At 41.1% G+C, this 16,513-nt stretch overlaps 1 protein-coding gene across 8 annotated transcripts in view; it reads right to left on the reverse strand.

Annotated features, from left to right (window-relative positions):
• The window catches only part of LNX2 (ligand of numb-protein X 2), a 90,205-nt gene that overhangs the window by 37,344 nt on the left and 36,348 nt on the right, over positions 1 to 16,513 (reverse strand). For 4 of the 8 annotated variants that reach the window (XM_037891552.2, XM_043531214.1, XM_043531215.1 and 1 more), the window contains exons 2-3: positions 16,385 to 16,476; positions 875 to 1,383 (exon numbers count right to left, since the gene is read on the reverse strand). In XM_037891552.2, the coding sequence (XP_037747480.1) occupies positions 875 to 1,275 (401 nt within the window). In that variant the 5' untranslated portion in view covers positions 1,276 to 1,383; positions 16,385 to 16,476. Of the gene's footprint in view, positions 1 to 874; positions 1,384 to 10,792; positions 10,909 to 16,384; positions 16,477 to 16,513 lie in introns of all 8 variants that reach the window. The other 4 variants (XM_037891548.2, XM_037891561.2, XM_037891558.2 and 1 more) reach the window with 2 other exon arrangements.

Genomic DNA, 16,513 nt, shown 5'->3' on the forward strand with positions numbered 1-16,513 from the left:
GGGGCAGGGGGTCCCGGAGGCAGGTTGGATGGGGCGGAGGTTTGGGGGCGGGGCAGTCAGGGGACAGGGAGCAGGGGGGGTTGGATAGGGAGTGAGGTCCCATGGGGCAGTCAGGGGCACGGGTGTGGATAGGGATCGGGGCAGTCAGGGGACAGGGAGCAGGGGGGGTTGGATAGGTGGTGGAGTCCCAGTGGGCGATTAGGGGCAGGGGTCCCGGGAGGGGGTGGTCAGGGGACAAGGACTGTTGGATGGGTCGGCGGTTCTGAGGGGGGCAGGAAGTGGGAGAGGGTGAATAGGAGGCAGGTGTCAGGCTGTTTGGGGAGGCACAGCCTTCCCTACCGGCCCTCCATACAGTTTGTAACGCCAAGGTGGCCCTCGGGCTAAAAAGTTTGCCCACCCCTGCCCTATAACCACATCATAGCACAGTGCACTGCAGCTCAGTTCCTTTCAGGTCTGGAGACAGACCACAGAGCAAAAACAAGGAAGATACTCCAGAATTTACACCTCCCAAGTTATATAGCACAATCCACCCTGTCTGCTTATAAGAGACCCAATCCTGCAACGTGCTAAGTGTCTTATTCCCATTCATTGGGAGTTGACGGTGCTCCAGAACTCACAGGATGAAACTTGTAGAAAAAAATCAAACCCCTTATAAGTGCATCTGCTACCCCTCAAAAAAATAAAATAAAATAAAACCAAACACAGTTAAGCAATGAGTGACTGACCTGTTCCAGGAACAGATTTGTCAATAAACATCTTCTATACTGAATATTTGACAAAATTTTACTGTATAAAATCCACACAATTTAGACTGCTACTAAAACTATCCTAACAATACAAAAAGCTGTACTAGACTATCCCCTCCATTGCTCACCTGTTTTTGAGATGTGCTTCCAGCTCACATCGTTGCATTACCTCCTGACATACTGAAGAAAAGGGACACAAAACAAACAATTTATCTAACAGTTTATGAACGAGAATACTGGATTTTTTGCAGAGTTTAAAATGGAGCCTTTTTCGATCCAATGGACAGAAATCCTTCTCCTGCAAAAAGTTCCTTAGGCACTTGTAGCAGAAAGTGTGTCCACAAGGGGTGTCTAACGGCTGCAACAAAGGCTGAAGGCAAATATGGCAGACCAAGTCATCATCCACTTCATTCTGATAGTTGTACAAATGATTCTCCCTTGTCCAATGTTGCTGGCCACATTCAAAACACAGAGGGTTCAAGGAGGAAGTCTGCTCTACTGAAACCATCTCATCATTTGTAGTACCCATTGTACAACATATAGTGCAGGTTTTGTTTCTTCATCAGTTAGATTTGTTGTGTAGTCTTGATTTTTTACAGTGACTTATGCTTATGCTCGTTAATGAAAGTTGATTTTTCTGCAACATACAAGAAAATTAAAGTTATTCACGCTGTGCTACAAATGAGCAATATGAAAACACTGTTTAGAACAGTTTAAATTGTTCCAGTTTATCAAAATATTTATTAAAAATGCCCTAATTAGATTAACAGATATAAATTTTATTTTTCTTTCCAGAAATCCATCATAAAAGGGTTAAAATGAAACAAACCCATACCACTAATTTGTATTACAATAGAAACATTTTATTGCTACATAACAGCTGTAATGTAATACAATTCCAATTATTGTGTAGCTTTTGCCTCCAAGAGGATTGTGGGTTAACAGCAAGGATACTATGTTATACTATTTTAGATTAAAACAAAACAATTAGTTTTACTAACTAACACAAATATATTCCATTGTGAACTGAGGTTATGAGGCCAATTAATCAAATGTATACTCTAAAACATGAAGAAATGAATTTCTTCAGCAACCTCAATAGCTGCTCAGTCTGTGGCATCCCATTAACAAAACACTGTTCACATGCCACATTGTGCCTATACGTTCTTAATTAGTGGATTACTGCACATTGAGGGTAACTAATTCTACCCAATATTATACATTTGATTCAAAATTTAGTAAAAGGCCGGGAAAAAGGTATGGTGTAAACTGATCATAAATTGTGTATAACTATTGACACCACACAATCAATATGTTTGCTTTTACATCTAATGAAGTTAAACACAGCACACTCACATAGAAAGAATTTACACCTAGCTAGGATACTTAAATGTCAAAGTCAATATTTAGTCCTTGCTTATTATGAGATTTATTTTCCAAACCTTAAGCACGTTAACTTTATTAATAAATAACGAGATATATGTGGTCAGGGAACTACACAGCCAAGTCACCCTATCACAGAAGTTTCAGTTCTACAGTAGACCTAAAGTTCATACAAATACTGATTGGGCTCCTCACCAATTCTTATTCCAATTTTCTCTCCCTTTACAAAAAAATAAATAATAACTACTTCTGCCTCCAAGTAGCTTTGTGACTACAAATGTTTTTATTTATAAAACAAGTCTAATGTATTTTAGACTTTTTATTTCTCTAAACAGCTGTTAGTCCTTCAAGATTTTCCTGCATTGCAAAAACTTTTTTTTCCTTTTTGTTAGACTGCACATTCTAACCTCACACAGCGGAACAGAAGACTTTGGGCACATTTTGCAAGGATTATGATATTCTTTGATGCAAAAAGGATTCAATAGCAATTTGTAATCCAGGATTCTATACTGCTGTGGAAATTGATGCTCCTCATTGCCCTATCTTGTAGTAGATAATGTGCACCTTCGGCAAAGGATTTCATGAGGGAATAGGATAATAGTTTTTTGTTACTAGTGACAGTGAATGCAGAACTAGATGACATGGAACCAGCCTTCAATATATTACGTAAGAAATCTGACAATAAATTTGACAAGAAACCTTGTGTCTAGGGCCTCTCTCTATACAGAATCTAATTCCCTTAACTTTATGTCCACACTGGTCATTAAAATAATATAGAAGGTGTGGGACTTTCCTAAGGACTGCTCTCTACACATAAAATCAGTAAAAAAATAAATGTTCTAGAAAACGTAGTGTGACAGACCCAGACAGACCGTTTCCCAGTCTTGAAAGTATCCATTCTCTCCATGGCTAGTGAAAGCCAATATTCAGTATCCTGTAGCCAGCATGACTATGTACAACTGCTGAAATGTCTCCTAGAATTATAGTATCAGCTAAAGAAAACTGCAAACAAGTGGAAAAAAAGCTGTAGGGGGGGAAAAAAAAGCAAAAGTGTTCTGACTTTGTCTTTCAACACATATAATTCACCAGAAAATAAGTCTCCTGGGATTTTTGTGAGACAGCAGAATAGCGCAGGTGGTACCCTTGTCGCTATAATAAAATGCCTTGTCCCTTAGGCAACCACCTGTGACTGGATATCCAACCGTGCAAAAAATATTTAGCAAGTTCTTTTTTGTCTAAAATTGGTCTTATTTATGGGTCTTTTGGTTCTGATTTACTGATATAACTACAATTCTCAGTGAATCTTCTCAAATTCCTGAAGTGGCTTGAAATGTTGTCTGTTTGGGGTTTTTCTGGGGGGGAACTAGATTCAAATGCCATGATTTTCACCTTTTTTTCTGGAACAATACTATAAAACATGAAGTGAACAAAGCTCACAGCAACAGCTGTGCCCTCCCTCACATTAGTGTACTGTCCCCTTCATGCATGACAAAGAACAGACTCTATTATTTCACAATTTAAAGATGACTATGTATTTCTGAATGAATGCCTGGAAGAATTTAAACTAGCCCGGTTCAAAATTTCACATTAAGAAATTGGAGGATTAGTTCTTAATAATTATTTATCATTTTTAAAACTGTACAACAGATTTTTCCCTGGTCCCAAAATACAAATACATTTTTTAAAATTAACTGTTTTATATTCTCAGTTCCTCTTAAAAGTTTCACATCCCAGAGTTTCCAGTTACATGTGCTACTCTGCACCTTTTCTTCCAACAAAAGGAAAGACCAACGAGTACCCTCTGAATGACTGCCACTGTTACTTCTTTGCTGTACTCAGTGGCCTCCCTGCATGGCACCAGCTTCTCTCCAAGACTGAAACGATCCAGCTTTCATTGCTATATAACTAATTGATATAACAATTTATTTTGGAGTGGACATTTGCTCATTAAATATAATGTACATAAAACCAATCAAACAATATCCAATTGAAAGCTATGAAACCAAACTGATAGTAAAAAAATAACCAGCTCTGTTCCCCCTTGTTCCAGGGCTGTTCTATGCTGGCCTGTTCCCCCAGCCTCAGGGCTTCTCTAAATTGGGCTGGCTACCAACAGCCCTAAGGTGCTACTCTACTTGCTGAGGCATAGAGATGCCCTCTTTCCCCAGCAGCTCTGGGTAGGGAAGGTGTAGAAGTTACTATGGAGGCTTTACTCAACCAGCAGTGCCTAAATATAGGGCATCCTACTGCAGCCAGATAGAGGAAATCTATTCCGGCAGGGTGATGCATAGCTGCTCTAACACAGCCCAAGAGATCGCTAAATGAAATAATAACTACATGAACAAATCACAACGCCTCATTCATCAACATGTTGGGTCACAGGATATGTTGACTAAGGACAATATATGTTATAAGAGTCTTTAAAGATTTCTGAATTCTCTTCTGTTCTGGTTCTTGTACTGCACCCATCACCATGCTAGCTGAGCACGAGGTAGCTGTTATTATATTTATTCTCCATAATTACATATGATTTTACATTTTCAAACCTTCATACAAATATAAAATAACCTTCATACCACCCAAAAGGTACAGGTAAGCACCACCCCTCTATCGTGTAGATGACAAAACAGGGAGAGGTTTAATCACTTGCCCCAAACTACAGCAGAAGATTAAAAGATTAAAGATTAGAAATTCCTGGTGTCATAATTTCAGGGTAACCACACCTGTATCCCCCTACTCAGTGAGTCCACTCCCGGAGTGCCCAATCAGGTCTCCAGCCATCACCTGTCTCTGCGCAGGCACTCTTGTCCCACTCCCTTTTGACTGGGGGCTTTACAGGCTGCAAAGGTCCCTGCCTTACACTGTGATACCACCAGCAAGCTGGTCTGCCTAAAGACCAATGTCACCTGCACACCTCCTGCGTGTGGTGCTCTGTCCCATCTAGGGGTACTGAGACCAATTAGAGAGAGATTAATGAGTCTGCTCTACAGCCTTAGCTAACAGCCGTATGACTTTTATCTCATGCAGCAGAGGCTCATGCATTTAGCTCCAGAGGTCCCAGGTTCGATCCTGCTCACCGACAACCGGGGTCTGTCGGTGTTACACCAGCACCTGTGCTTTGCTTTATCTCCAAGGGCTGTGAACCGTGTACTGCCAGCAGTTACAAGTTACCGCACAGCTCTTTCTAGGCAAACGCCTTTATTCTTATGGTAAAAGCATTACAGAGAAAACATTTAAAAAAAAATCAAAGCACACTAAAAGCTTACTAGAGGTCACCATTAGTCTTATAGGGCTACAGTAGGCCAAAGTCTTTCCAATCCTTCTCAAGGGTTGGGGCCCCCCTTGGACAGAAGGCCCTGAGTCAGTTTAAACACAGCCTTTTGATATCAAAACTCCTTTCTCTTTGTTGGTCTCTGGAAAACCCAGTTTGAACCAGTATATGTGAGCCTCCTCAGTGTGTGGTACCTCTCTGGAGATATTTACAATCCTGAATTATTCATCTTAATCATCTGCCGTTGTTTTTGGTTTCTAGAGAAGCTGCAGTAGTCCTCCGCCCAGAGTTGCATATAATACCTGGCCCACAGTGACACATAAATCATTTATAAACTAAACACAATATGGTCCACACGTATACTGCATGGGATTGCATTATCTGTCACACCTAGCTCCCAGTGCAATGTTCAGTCCAATATCATGCTTACCAGTAAATACAGTATCTAATCCGGTGACTCTGATAGCTGTTTCAAGTAGGCAATAGTATGACTAGATAATTAGAGATGGCAGAAACGCTTCCATATTTAATCTCATCATATTTTTCATGACAAACATCTGGTGCTGTCATAAATATAAAGGGAAGGGTAAACACCTTTAAAATCTCTCCTGGCCAGAGGAAAAGCCCTTTCACCTGTAAAGGGTTAAGAAGCTAGGATAACCTCGCTGGCACCTGACCAAAATGACCAATGAGGAGACAAGATACTTTCAAAGTTGGAGGGGGGGAGAAACAAAGCTTCTGGGTCTGTCTGTGTGATGCTTTTGCCGGGGAGAGAACAGGAATGGAGTCTTAGAACTTAGTAAGTAATCTAGCTAGATATGCATTAGATTAGGATTTCTTTAAATGGCTGAGAAAATAAGCTGTGCTGAATGGAATGGATATTCCTGTCTTTGTGTCTTTTTGTAACTTAAGGTTTTGCCTAGAGGGATTCTCTATGTTTTGAATCTAATTACCCTGTAAGGTATTTACCATCCTGATTTTACAGAGGTGATTCTTTTTACTTTTTCTTCTATTAAAATTCTTCTTGTAAGAAACTGAATGCTTTTTTCATTGTTCTTAAGATCCAAGGGTTTGGGTCTGTGGTCCCCTATGCAAATTGGTGAGGATTTTTATCAAACATTTGCCAGGAAGGGGGGTGCAAGGTTTTGGTAAGGATTTTGGGGGGAAAGACGTTTCCAAACGACTCTTTCCCAATAATAAACCTGGTTAGACGTTTGGTGGTGGCAGCGAAAGTCCAAGGGCAAAAGGTAAAATAGTTTGTACCTTGGGGAAGTTTTAACCTAAGCTGGTAAAAGTAAGCTTAGGAGGTTTTCATGGAGGCCCCCACATCTGTACCCTAGAGTTCAGAGTGGGGAAGGAACCTTGACAGGTGCTATAGAATAAGAGCAGTGCTCCATGTCAATTCCCACTGCCTACATTGCCTGTCAGCCTGACTCAGCAGGTACAGCTTCTGTTTTTATTATTGAAAATATACAGTAAAAATACCCATGTAAATGAAGCAGAACTAGAAACAATACTCTAATGGCTTTATAACGTCTGTATTAATGATTCAGATATCTGGGGCTTCATTATATTCATATGCAGGAAAACAGATTTTAAAAGTAATTTTAAACTAATCCTGTAAGATTTTACTCTGAAAATACTAAAAGTTTATCCCAATTCTAACTTTGGGTATTTATTATTACTAATTATTATTTGTATGGAGCAGAGGAGCCCCAGTCATGGCCCAGGACCCCATTGTGCTAGGGTGCAGTACAATCACAGAAAAAAAAGACAGTCCCTGCCCCCAAAGAGTAAGTATAAGAAAATATACAACAAATGGATACAGATAAAGTGACTGGGTAGTATAAGGAAACAATGGGACAATATTGGTCAGCATGACAGGTTGTGGTCTCAGCACACCAGCAGCTTAACCATTGTCAAATTTTTTGTAGGATATAAACTATTAAAATGCTATGATGCCACAGGAAGGTGTCTGGCAAGTCAAAAATCAATAACATTGCTGGAGAGGCAGAAGTGCTGACCAAAGCCCTGGCAGATTTCTGTTAAAGGTCTTTTTATCCAACATGCACATTTTCAGACTGACGTTCAGCCCTATCGTATCCAGGAAAATTAAAATATTAAGTTCACAAGAATAAGCAGGCCTTTTGTATTCAAGCAAATAAAATTACATCCCAATGGTAAGTTTTGTATATGGCCAAAATTATACCAGAACCAAACAATGCTGGGCTCAAACTACTGTCATCGATTTACATTGTCTTTTCCACCTACTCTAAATATCTACGTTCCATAAAAACAATGCCCATATAATAATTATACTTTACAATTAAATCTGCGCTCATAGTAGACTGCATTTGGACAGTGCATCGATCTCAGAAAATTTCAGGAACACACTGCAGACAATGCTTTTGTTTTTATGCTTCAGGAATTCAGTTTTAGGGTTTTTAAATAACTCACATCTCTAGGAAAAGTACTTTTAGCTACTTCAGCTGGAAGGCAGTTTTACTGGGTAACAAATGAAGGATCACCTAAATCTGGTGAATGAAGATTATGGAAGAGTCAACGCTACTGAAACTTGCATTTCATATTTGTGGTGTGCTACGTTTCCATAGTAACAAAGAGCTACGGCCTTTAATTACAGCAGCTCCTTTAAACAGAGGTCTCTTGCAAGGACACCTGCTGTATGTTTTCTTATAAAAAGCTAAGACTCTGGAATAATTGGATCAATGCAATATCATTGTAACTTTACATTCTGTGATCCACTTGTCTAGACTGATAGGATCCAAGTAGTGATCCTATCAACTAAAGGAAAAGATGCATGGGAAGGAGAAGAAGGTACACTCTAAATCAGGGATGGGCAAACTATGGCCCGTAGGCTGCATCCAGCCCGTCAGACCTTTTAATCCGACCTTCGAGCTCCCGCCAGGGAGCAGGGTCAGGGGCTTGCCCCGCTCTGGGCTCTAGCCAGGGAGTGGGGTCTGGGGCTTGCCCCACTCCGTGCGTGCTGTGGCTCCATGTGGCTTCTGGAAGCAGCGACATGTCCCCCTCCAGCTCCTACACATAGGGGCAGCCAGGTGGCTCTGCGCGCTGCTCCATCCGCAGGCTCTGCAGCTCCCATTGGCCGGGAACTGTGGCCAATGGGAGCTGCAGGGGCGGTGCCTGTGGATGGGACACCGCGCAGAGCGGCCTGGCTGGCGCTGCGCCTCTGTGTAAGAGCCGGAAGGGGGACGTGCTGCTGCTTTAGGTAAGTGCTACCTACAGCCTGCACCCCAACCTCCTCCCGCGACCCAACCCCCTGCCCCAGTCTGGACCCCCTTCCATACCTTGAACCCCTCATTTCTGGCTCTACCCTGGAACCTGCACCCCCAGCCCAGAGCCTGTACCCCCTCCCACACCCCAATACCCTGACTCACAGCCTGGAGACCCCTCCCATACTCTGAACCCCTCTGCTCCATCTCCAGCCCGCAGCTACCTCCTGCACCCCAAACCCTTCATCCCTGGCCCCACCCCAGAGCCTGCACCTCCAGCCAGAGCCCTCACCCCCGCCCCCCGCCACCCTCAACCCCCCTGCCACACCCCAACCCCCAATTTCATGAGCATTCATGGCCCACCATACAATTTCCATACCCAGATGCTGCCCTCAGGCCAAAAAGTTCGCCCACTCCTGCTCTACATGAAAGTAGCTTGGAAGGTGCCAGAAAGGAACCCTATTAAACTGGGCAGCAACTACAAAAGACCAAATATTTAGCCAGAAGTATTTGTTCAAAGTGTGCAAAAATCACAGTGGCCACCTTCCACAACCCATTTAGTGGGAACACTCATTTTTGGCTCAGGAGCTTGCAGTAGACTTACTCTAGTCAAACAAATCTTAATGGAAACAGGAGAGATGAGGACTGGTACCTCATAGGCCTCTTCAATGAAACGCCAAGCTCCTTATAACACATACAGAGACTACATCAGATAAGTCTCCGACTCAAAGAAAAGGAGAGATCAAAGAAGAGAAATCTTTAATTTAAGACACACACACACACACACACATATATATTTATATATTTATTAGATGTGGAAAATTTAGACCGAGCAAGAGACCCTCAAAAAGTTGGAGGAAAAGAGAAACCAAGATGTACAGTAGAATAAACAATGGTGTGAAAGCAGGGAACACCAAGTTTTTTTTTTTTTTTTAACACTTTGTCTATTTGATGCAAAAACACCCAACCCCACTTAGTGACAATCACCAAAATTATGTGCTCTCTCTCCTCCCTTTCAGAACCTACTTCACCCACTCCTGACTGAGGCAGGGAGCAAGAAACTCAGACAAAATTGTTCTAACACATGCAGGACTTCTTAGAAATTTAAAACTAACTCATTGCCGAGCAAGGACATAATATAGGGATTCTGGCACAGGGGTAATATGAGAAGCAAATTTGACTCACACAAGAAACCTAATAGCTGCATTCTGGACACACTGGAGAAAATATGTACAGAAACAAGAAGAAGGCCAACATACAGTACTTTATAAATAAAAAACAGTCAGCACATTTGTATTTAAAGCATGAACAAGTTTTTATGCCATTTATAGAAAACAAATGCTCTATCCAGGCTCTGTTATTGAAAACTCAAAACAAAATATTGTAGTTGGATAGAGTAAAAGTTCAGTCTAAAATATCAAAGTTTTCTAGAAAAGCAGGCCCAAGGTACTTTACACTAGTGCTTTGGACCAAATTACCAGCAGAATGACCTGAACTATATTAAAGACAATGACCATCTGTCGCTGTCAAATATTGAATTTCAGTAGATCAACTTAAAAAGCAAAGCAAACCTGCATACCAGAATCAGACATAAAATACAAATATATTTTGGTGTCATCTGCATAACAGTGAAATATTATCTCAAAGCCTTTAAATAATGGCAGAATATTCTGAAAATGCATAAAGAACTAGAGAGAAGTACGGAACCCCAAGAGATGTTCTATATACCAGTAGTCATAGTTGGACATATATTCAGGATCCACAAGTGTTTAAAAATTCTTTACATTAAAAAAAAATCACATCAAAACAAGGATGTAAGAGTTCCAACTAAGACCATAAAACGTTCAAGGAGCAATGGGTTTCTATCTTTTTCATACCTGTATTGAGACCCCATGCTACAACACAAAAAAATTATGGGAGCTCCCTCCCATTAACCAGGAAGAAAGGGAAATGGTTGTGAACCCTTGCTTATGACTCCCAGGTTCAAAACCCACATTACAGGGAAATAGTCAGGATATCAAAAGCCAAGCTGGCTATTCTGTGGCCATAATAATTATATGCCATAATGCCAAAATAAATATGTAGAACTTTACAGACCTTACCCATGGCTTCTATTATACTATGAAAATAAAACACAAACTTGCCATAAACACAGAGTGTATACCAGAGGGACCTATGGATGTGTCACCATTATACTTCAGACAGATGAAACTAGTAGGTGATTTTTCCCCCCTCTCTTCAGCACTCTGCTGTGTTCTTTCTATCAGGAAGAAGAGTAAAGTACATTACTTTTGAAATAACAGACTCAATTTCATCTAATAAGGAAAAAAAATTCATTCAGGATTATACATTCACCAAGTCTGAGACCAAAAATCGTTTGTTTTAAAAACAAAGCTTTTTTTTTTGATACAGGACTGCAAAATTTAAATAACTTGATTGCTCTCTTAGTTGAAAAAACAATTTCCCCAAGCTTAAGTAATTCAGCTAAACATGGCTTTTCTCCAAAGTATAGAAAAGCACCAACACAACCTTTGATTAACATCACTGTAAGCGGTAGGATTTTATGTCTGAGAAAAAAAATTAGTATGCCTGCAGTCAAGAAATTAACAGCAAGGGGATAATTAGCCAGACCGCTTCTTTCTTACTGATTGACTGAATTGCAGAGGGAGGCAGAGAGTGAAAATTTTGCTTATCCATGCATTTATTTTCTACAAGACAATCTATCTAACAGCTTTTAACATCTGGGTTGCCCTTTCTGTTTGGAGAGATTAAGACAGCAGAAAGCCATCAATCAAGAAGCTAAACCTTCTATAAAGCCCATTCCCATGTATCCTGTTCCCAAATGACAGCGTCCACAGAAAAGCAGAGCAACTTTAACTACATTAAACATAATGGGCTCCTGGCTACCCAGAATGTAACATACAAAAGACATGATTTGATTAAATTATATAGATTTTTAAAAGTCAGAGGCAGGTGAGAGAAATAAAAAGTGAAGTGTGGCTATATTCCCTTTTCATCTTGCTTGAGAGGTGTCTTAATGGGAGAGCAAGCCCCCATCACATCACTATCCTAAGGGTCTAAATGAAGACATCCCCAAGGAGATAACTATCTTGGAGCTACCCTGGAGAGAGGGTCAAGGTCTCAGCAGCCACAAGAGGTGAACCCAAAACAGGCAGAAAATAAAGGGAGGGTGGGGGGAAAAAGAAAGAATCAATTGCTACCTGCCAGTTCCCCCACTGGAAGTAGATTCCAGAGTAAGAGTTTTTAGGGTGTCTGTAGGCAGAAACAGGAAACCTGACCCTTCAGACAAACTTACACCACCTTCCACGACAGACGCCTACCTCCTTTTTGGCTTCCCCTTCTCCGCCAGTCAGTCAAAGTCTGGATGGCAGTGGGAGTTGAAATTATTTTGTGAGGCAGATTATGCTCAGTAACAAGCTCTTTGGCTCAGTAAAAGGATAAGGAAACTGGGTAAAATATATGATCAAATGTAAAAGAACACTTATCTAAAATGGAGAATTTCTAAGGAGATCTAAACCGGACAGGTGGGAACTCTTGGTTCTGCCCACTCTTCTTGGTGTGAAGGATGGACTCTTGAGACAAAGCAAGGAGATAGTTTTTACAAATGGCTCAGCCCTTGGCAGGGAAAAGGAAGGCCACAGCTCTCCGTCAACAGGCAGGGGCAATCAATATATCATAGGTTACCAAACATTCTCAGAGAAGTGCAGGAAATACTTCCAACCGCAAAGTGTCAGGCACTTTATGCTATGAGGGAGAAGTGTGAGGGGTTATAGAAAGGGAACAAAAGGCATCCTGGGGGACTTGAAGCTTCTGTCACTTGCATCAACTGGCTAAAGGCCATCACTAGCAAGCACTTAAACTGGCCTACAGTCATAACAAAGGAATGCTTGTCCAGAGATCTGGAGACTATTTACTTATTCCCAGTGCATGGTAAATATTACCAGGATGGAGGCAGCTCTTAAAAAATAAATTTACCTTCTTATGTTATGTTTTCATGGAAGACTTATCTATACTCTAATTAGCCTACGTCGAGTAAGAGCTGAAAATTAGCATTTGAGTTGCACAGAATGACTGTATTAACTGCAGAGTTATTCCATTTAGTCTGCAGCACAGGGTGATTGTATTAGAGCTAATGAATTGTGCTACACGCCCTGGTGGATCAGTCAACTCAAGTTAAAAACTACCAACACACTGAAGTTATGAGGTTTTAATGTGTGGATGGGATTTAAGTTGGGGTAACATCTGAGTTAACGCTGCAATAAAGACAAACCTCTAGATGGTGGTTGGTCACACCTGAGTTAGATCACTTGAAGTGCTCAGACCCAGGTGCAGATCAAGCGAGTTAACTCTGCAGTGAAGACATACCAAATGGGTGTTGCTGTAATATAACCAAGTTCATATAGTAAAATAGTGCATGAACAGACAAGAGAGGAAAAATAAATTAGAAATCTGTATCAAGACATCCCCTGACAATGGCCCAACCCAGCACCTCTAAAGTCAATGCAAGGTTTGTCATTGGTTTCAATGGGAGCAGGACTGGCCCCACTTTAGGTCCAAACCTGCACTGGATGGATGTCTCCTGCACAGAGCCTCACTAAAGTCAACAGGGCTCTGCACAAGAGCTGGGGTCCACTCATGAGGAATTCACAATGCACCCTCTGGTTTTCCTTGGTTTTTAGTTCTTCTGAATGATTTTCCATTCACTTCAAAGCACCACAGAAGTTTCAGAATGTCACAGGTTTTAGCAGTTGGCACACTACAGAAACTACAGACCTTTCTGCAAAATTTAAATCCAGAATGCCATGGAAAACACTGGATGCCCTGGTTATGAGTAACTGGGCATTCTTATACCACCTAGTTTTAAGTAAAAATCTTTATTGCATGCAAAAGAAATTCTAAGGACAAAAATACAACACTTAAAATAAACAGATACTTATGTGATACAAATCTATACAGTAATAACTTGCAACTTGTGAAAGAAGGCTCAGATGGTTGGGACATGTACACTGTATGGAAGATGGGAGACATGCTAAGTAAGCATTGAACTGAGTACCCGAGAAAGAACAGAGAAAATCAGCAAGGCCAAGGAAGAACTGGCAGAAAACAGTGACAGAGAATATTGAATGCGGTGGCATCACCTGGGACGTAGTACCACAATTAACAAGCGACTGTAATCAGTGAAGGAACTGGACTGCCCAATGTGTCAGCGTCACAGGAGGAACTAAGGTCTAACACATATCTGATATAAATCTACCCAATTTACTCAGTAGTAACTTAGAATCATAGAATACCAGGGTTGGAAGGGACCTCAGGAGGTCATCTAGTCCAACCCCCTGCTCAAAGCAGGACCAATCCCCAATTTTTGCCCCAGCTCCCAAATGGCCCCCTCAAGGATTGAACTCAAAACTCCTGGGTTTAGCAAGACAATGCTCAAACCACTGAGTTATCCCTTCCCCACAACTTGCTACATTTAGTGAATATTATGAGACACCCATAAAACTTTCTTTTAATTAAATATTGTGTTTAGAAAGATAAACAGCTCTTTACATATATATATATATTTTTTTACACACAAACACACACCCCCCTCTACCCCACCCACTTTATCCAGGATTTTAAGAATAGAATTCACACAGAAATTAAATCTCTGTGTGGATATATCCAAAAGAGACAAAGAATATACAAATTAAGATAACATTGCATTTGTATCAGTCAAAAACTGGGCATAATACACTTTCTTACTCCAGTCTTCGTAAGCACATTTCATGGCCATGGAATTATAGAGACTTGTAAGCAGCATTTGTTGGATAAAACTGTTTTTCTTAAATCCATTTTCATATCCATTCTATGTCTTAAAGCTTTTTAGTTCTACACCCTTAAAATCGTATTCCAGTCACCATCTTGGCTGGTTACAATTAAAATAAATAGTAATCCTGGGGTCATCAGGATCCACAGAACAGCAAGGTTCTCTCAATGGTATGCAGTACGTTAAACAGTACATACACTGGAGTGGGAAGTTTGTCCAGTACAGTACATCCCTTGTATCCTACAAGAGTGCTCTTGGGAACAAAGTATTTCTGTATTTCAGCAAGAGGTTACTGAAATACAGTAGAGCAGTGGTTTTCAAACTTTTTTTCTTGTGACCCAGTTGAAGAAAATTGTTAATGCCCATGACCCAACGGAGCTGGGGATGAGGGGTTTGGGGTATGGGAGGGGTTCAGTGCTGGGGCAGAGGGTTGGGATGCAGGGGTGAGGGCTGCGGGGTGGGGCTGGCAATTAGTGGTTCAGGGTGTCGGAGGGGGGCTCTGGGCTGGGGGAGCAGGCTCTGGGGTGGGGCCGGCAATGAGGTGTTGTTGTAGCCGTGTCGGTCCTTAGGATATTAGAGAGTCCAGGTGGATGAGGTAATATCTGTTATTGGACCAACTTCTGTTGGTGAGAGAGACAAGCTTTTCAGCTACATAGAGTTCTTCTCCAAACCTGAAGAAGAGCTCTGTGTAGCTCAAAAGCCAGCAGAAGTTGGTCCAATAAAAAAATATTACCTCACCCACCCTGGTTCATGCACGTAACAGATATGGACAAGTACTTCATCCCACGACTAAATATGGAAAAAAATCTAACTGGGAAAAATCAAGGCGCTCTAATTTGGATTACAGCTGCAGAGTTAGCAAACGAGGGATGTATCATGCTATGATAACATTTACATTGAATGTCAGCCAAAATAGACAGAAGCCAAGATGTTAAAAAATGGATGCCTAAGGTCAGGAACCTGAAACCATGTTTAAGATCCTAAATAAATTGCTGGATTTTCAAAAGTGCCGAGGTCCCTGCAGCTCCCTTTTACTTCACTGGGAACTGCTGGCTCCTCAGCACTTGAAAAATCAGCCACTTATTTAAAAAGCCTAACTTCATGCATGCATATTTGAAATTCTTGGTCAATGCTCCAATGACAGAGAGAGAATGCGTGAAGACAGTCAATAATATGGGGAAGCAGTCAGCCCTTTCCTCCTTCCTCCTATAGTCTTCTAGGCATTCTTAAATTTGGCACTGCAGATTCTAACAAGGATACTTTGGACTATACTCCCCCTATGCTATTTGCCTAGCTCCTAAGGGCTATGTCACAACTTCCAGACCTACTTTGGGTACTCATGGTTATGGTCTTGAAGCATGGTACTACAGGATGCAACACTTCTGAAAGCAGTTCTTTAAGAAATTACATTCTAGCATTGGAAATAACCTGCCTATGTGCACGTAAGACACACAGGGTTGGAAATTCAAACTTTTCTTGACAGGGTAGGTTGGCATAAAGATAAAATTCTAACTCATACTTCTTTCTAAAGTCTATAGAGTTTTCTCCCCATCCCAAGCTAAATGTTCCAAAATCTTTTTGTAACAAATAAGATACCTACACAAAGTAATATTTTGCATGTCTATCAAGATATCAGTGTGAATGCAGTGCAGATTAGAAATGGGAATGGAGCTTTTCAGCAGTAGATTACTTTTTCAAAAAATCCAGATCTGGTAGTGACTCAGGGTTGCCACTATCTCACAGAAACTCAGTACCTTGTGTGACATGAGTCTCACTCCAGTCCCCAAAGGACAAGTGGAGCCTTTCCACACAATTCACCCACAAATGACAGCCTCGCTAGCAAAAAAAAAAAAAAAAAAAAAGCCACATAGTAACTGGTTATGGAAAATTAACTACTTTCAATTCTCACCCTTCTAGGTGGCCTCTTCCTGGTCAGATTTAAGGCATGTTGGCAGGCAGTATGAGGAAATCTGCATTGCTGCTGCCCAAACTGTTCCTGTTCTGTGAAGAGACAGAGAACTTCAGTCTCATAAGCTGT

Source organism: Chelonia mydas, chromosome 1 (genome assembly GCF_015237465.2).
Source record: "Chelonia mydas isolate rCheMyd1 chromosome 1, rCheMyd1.pri.v2, whole genome shotgun sequence".
Classification (NCBI taxonomy): Eukaryota; Metazoa; Chordata; order Testudines; family Cheloniidae; genus Chelonia; species Chelonia mydas.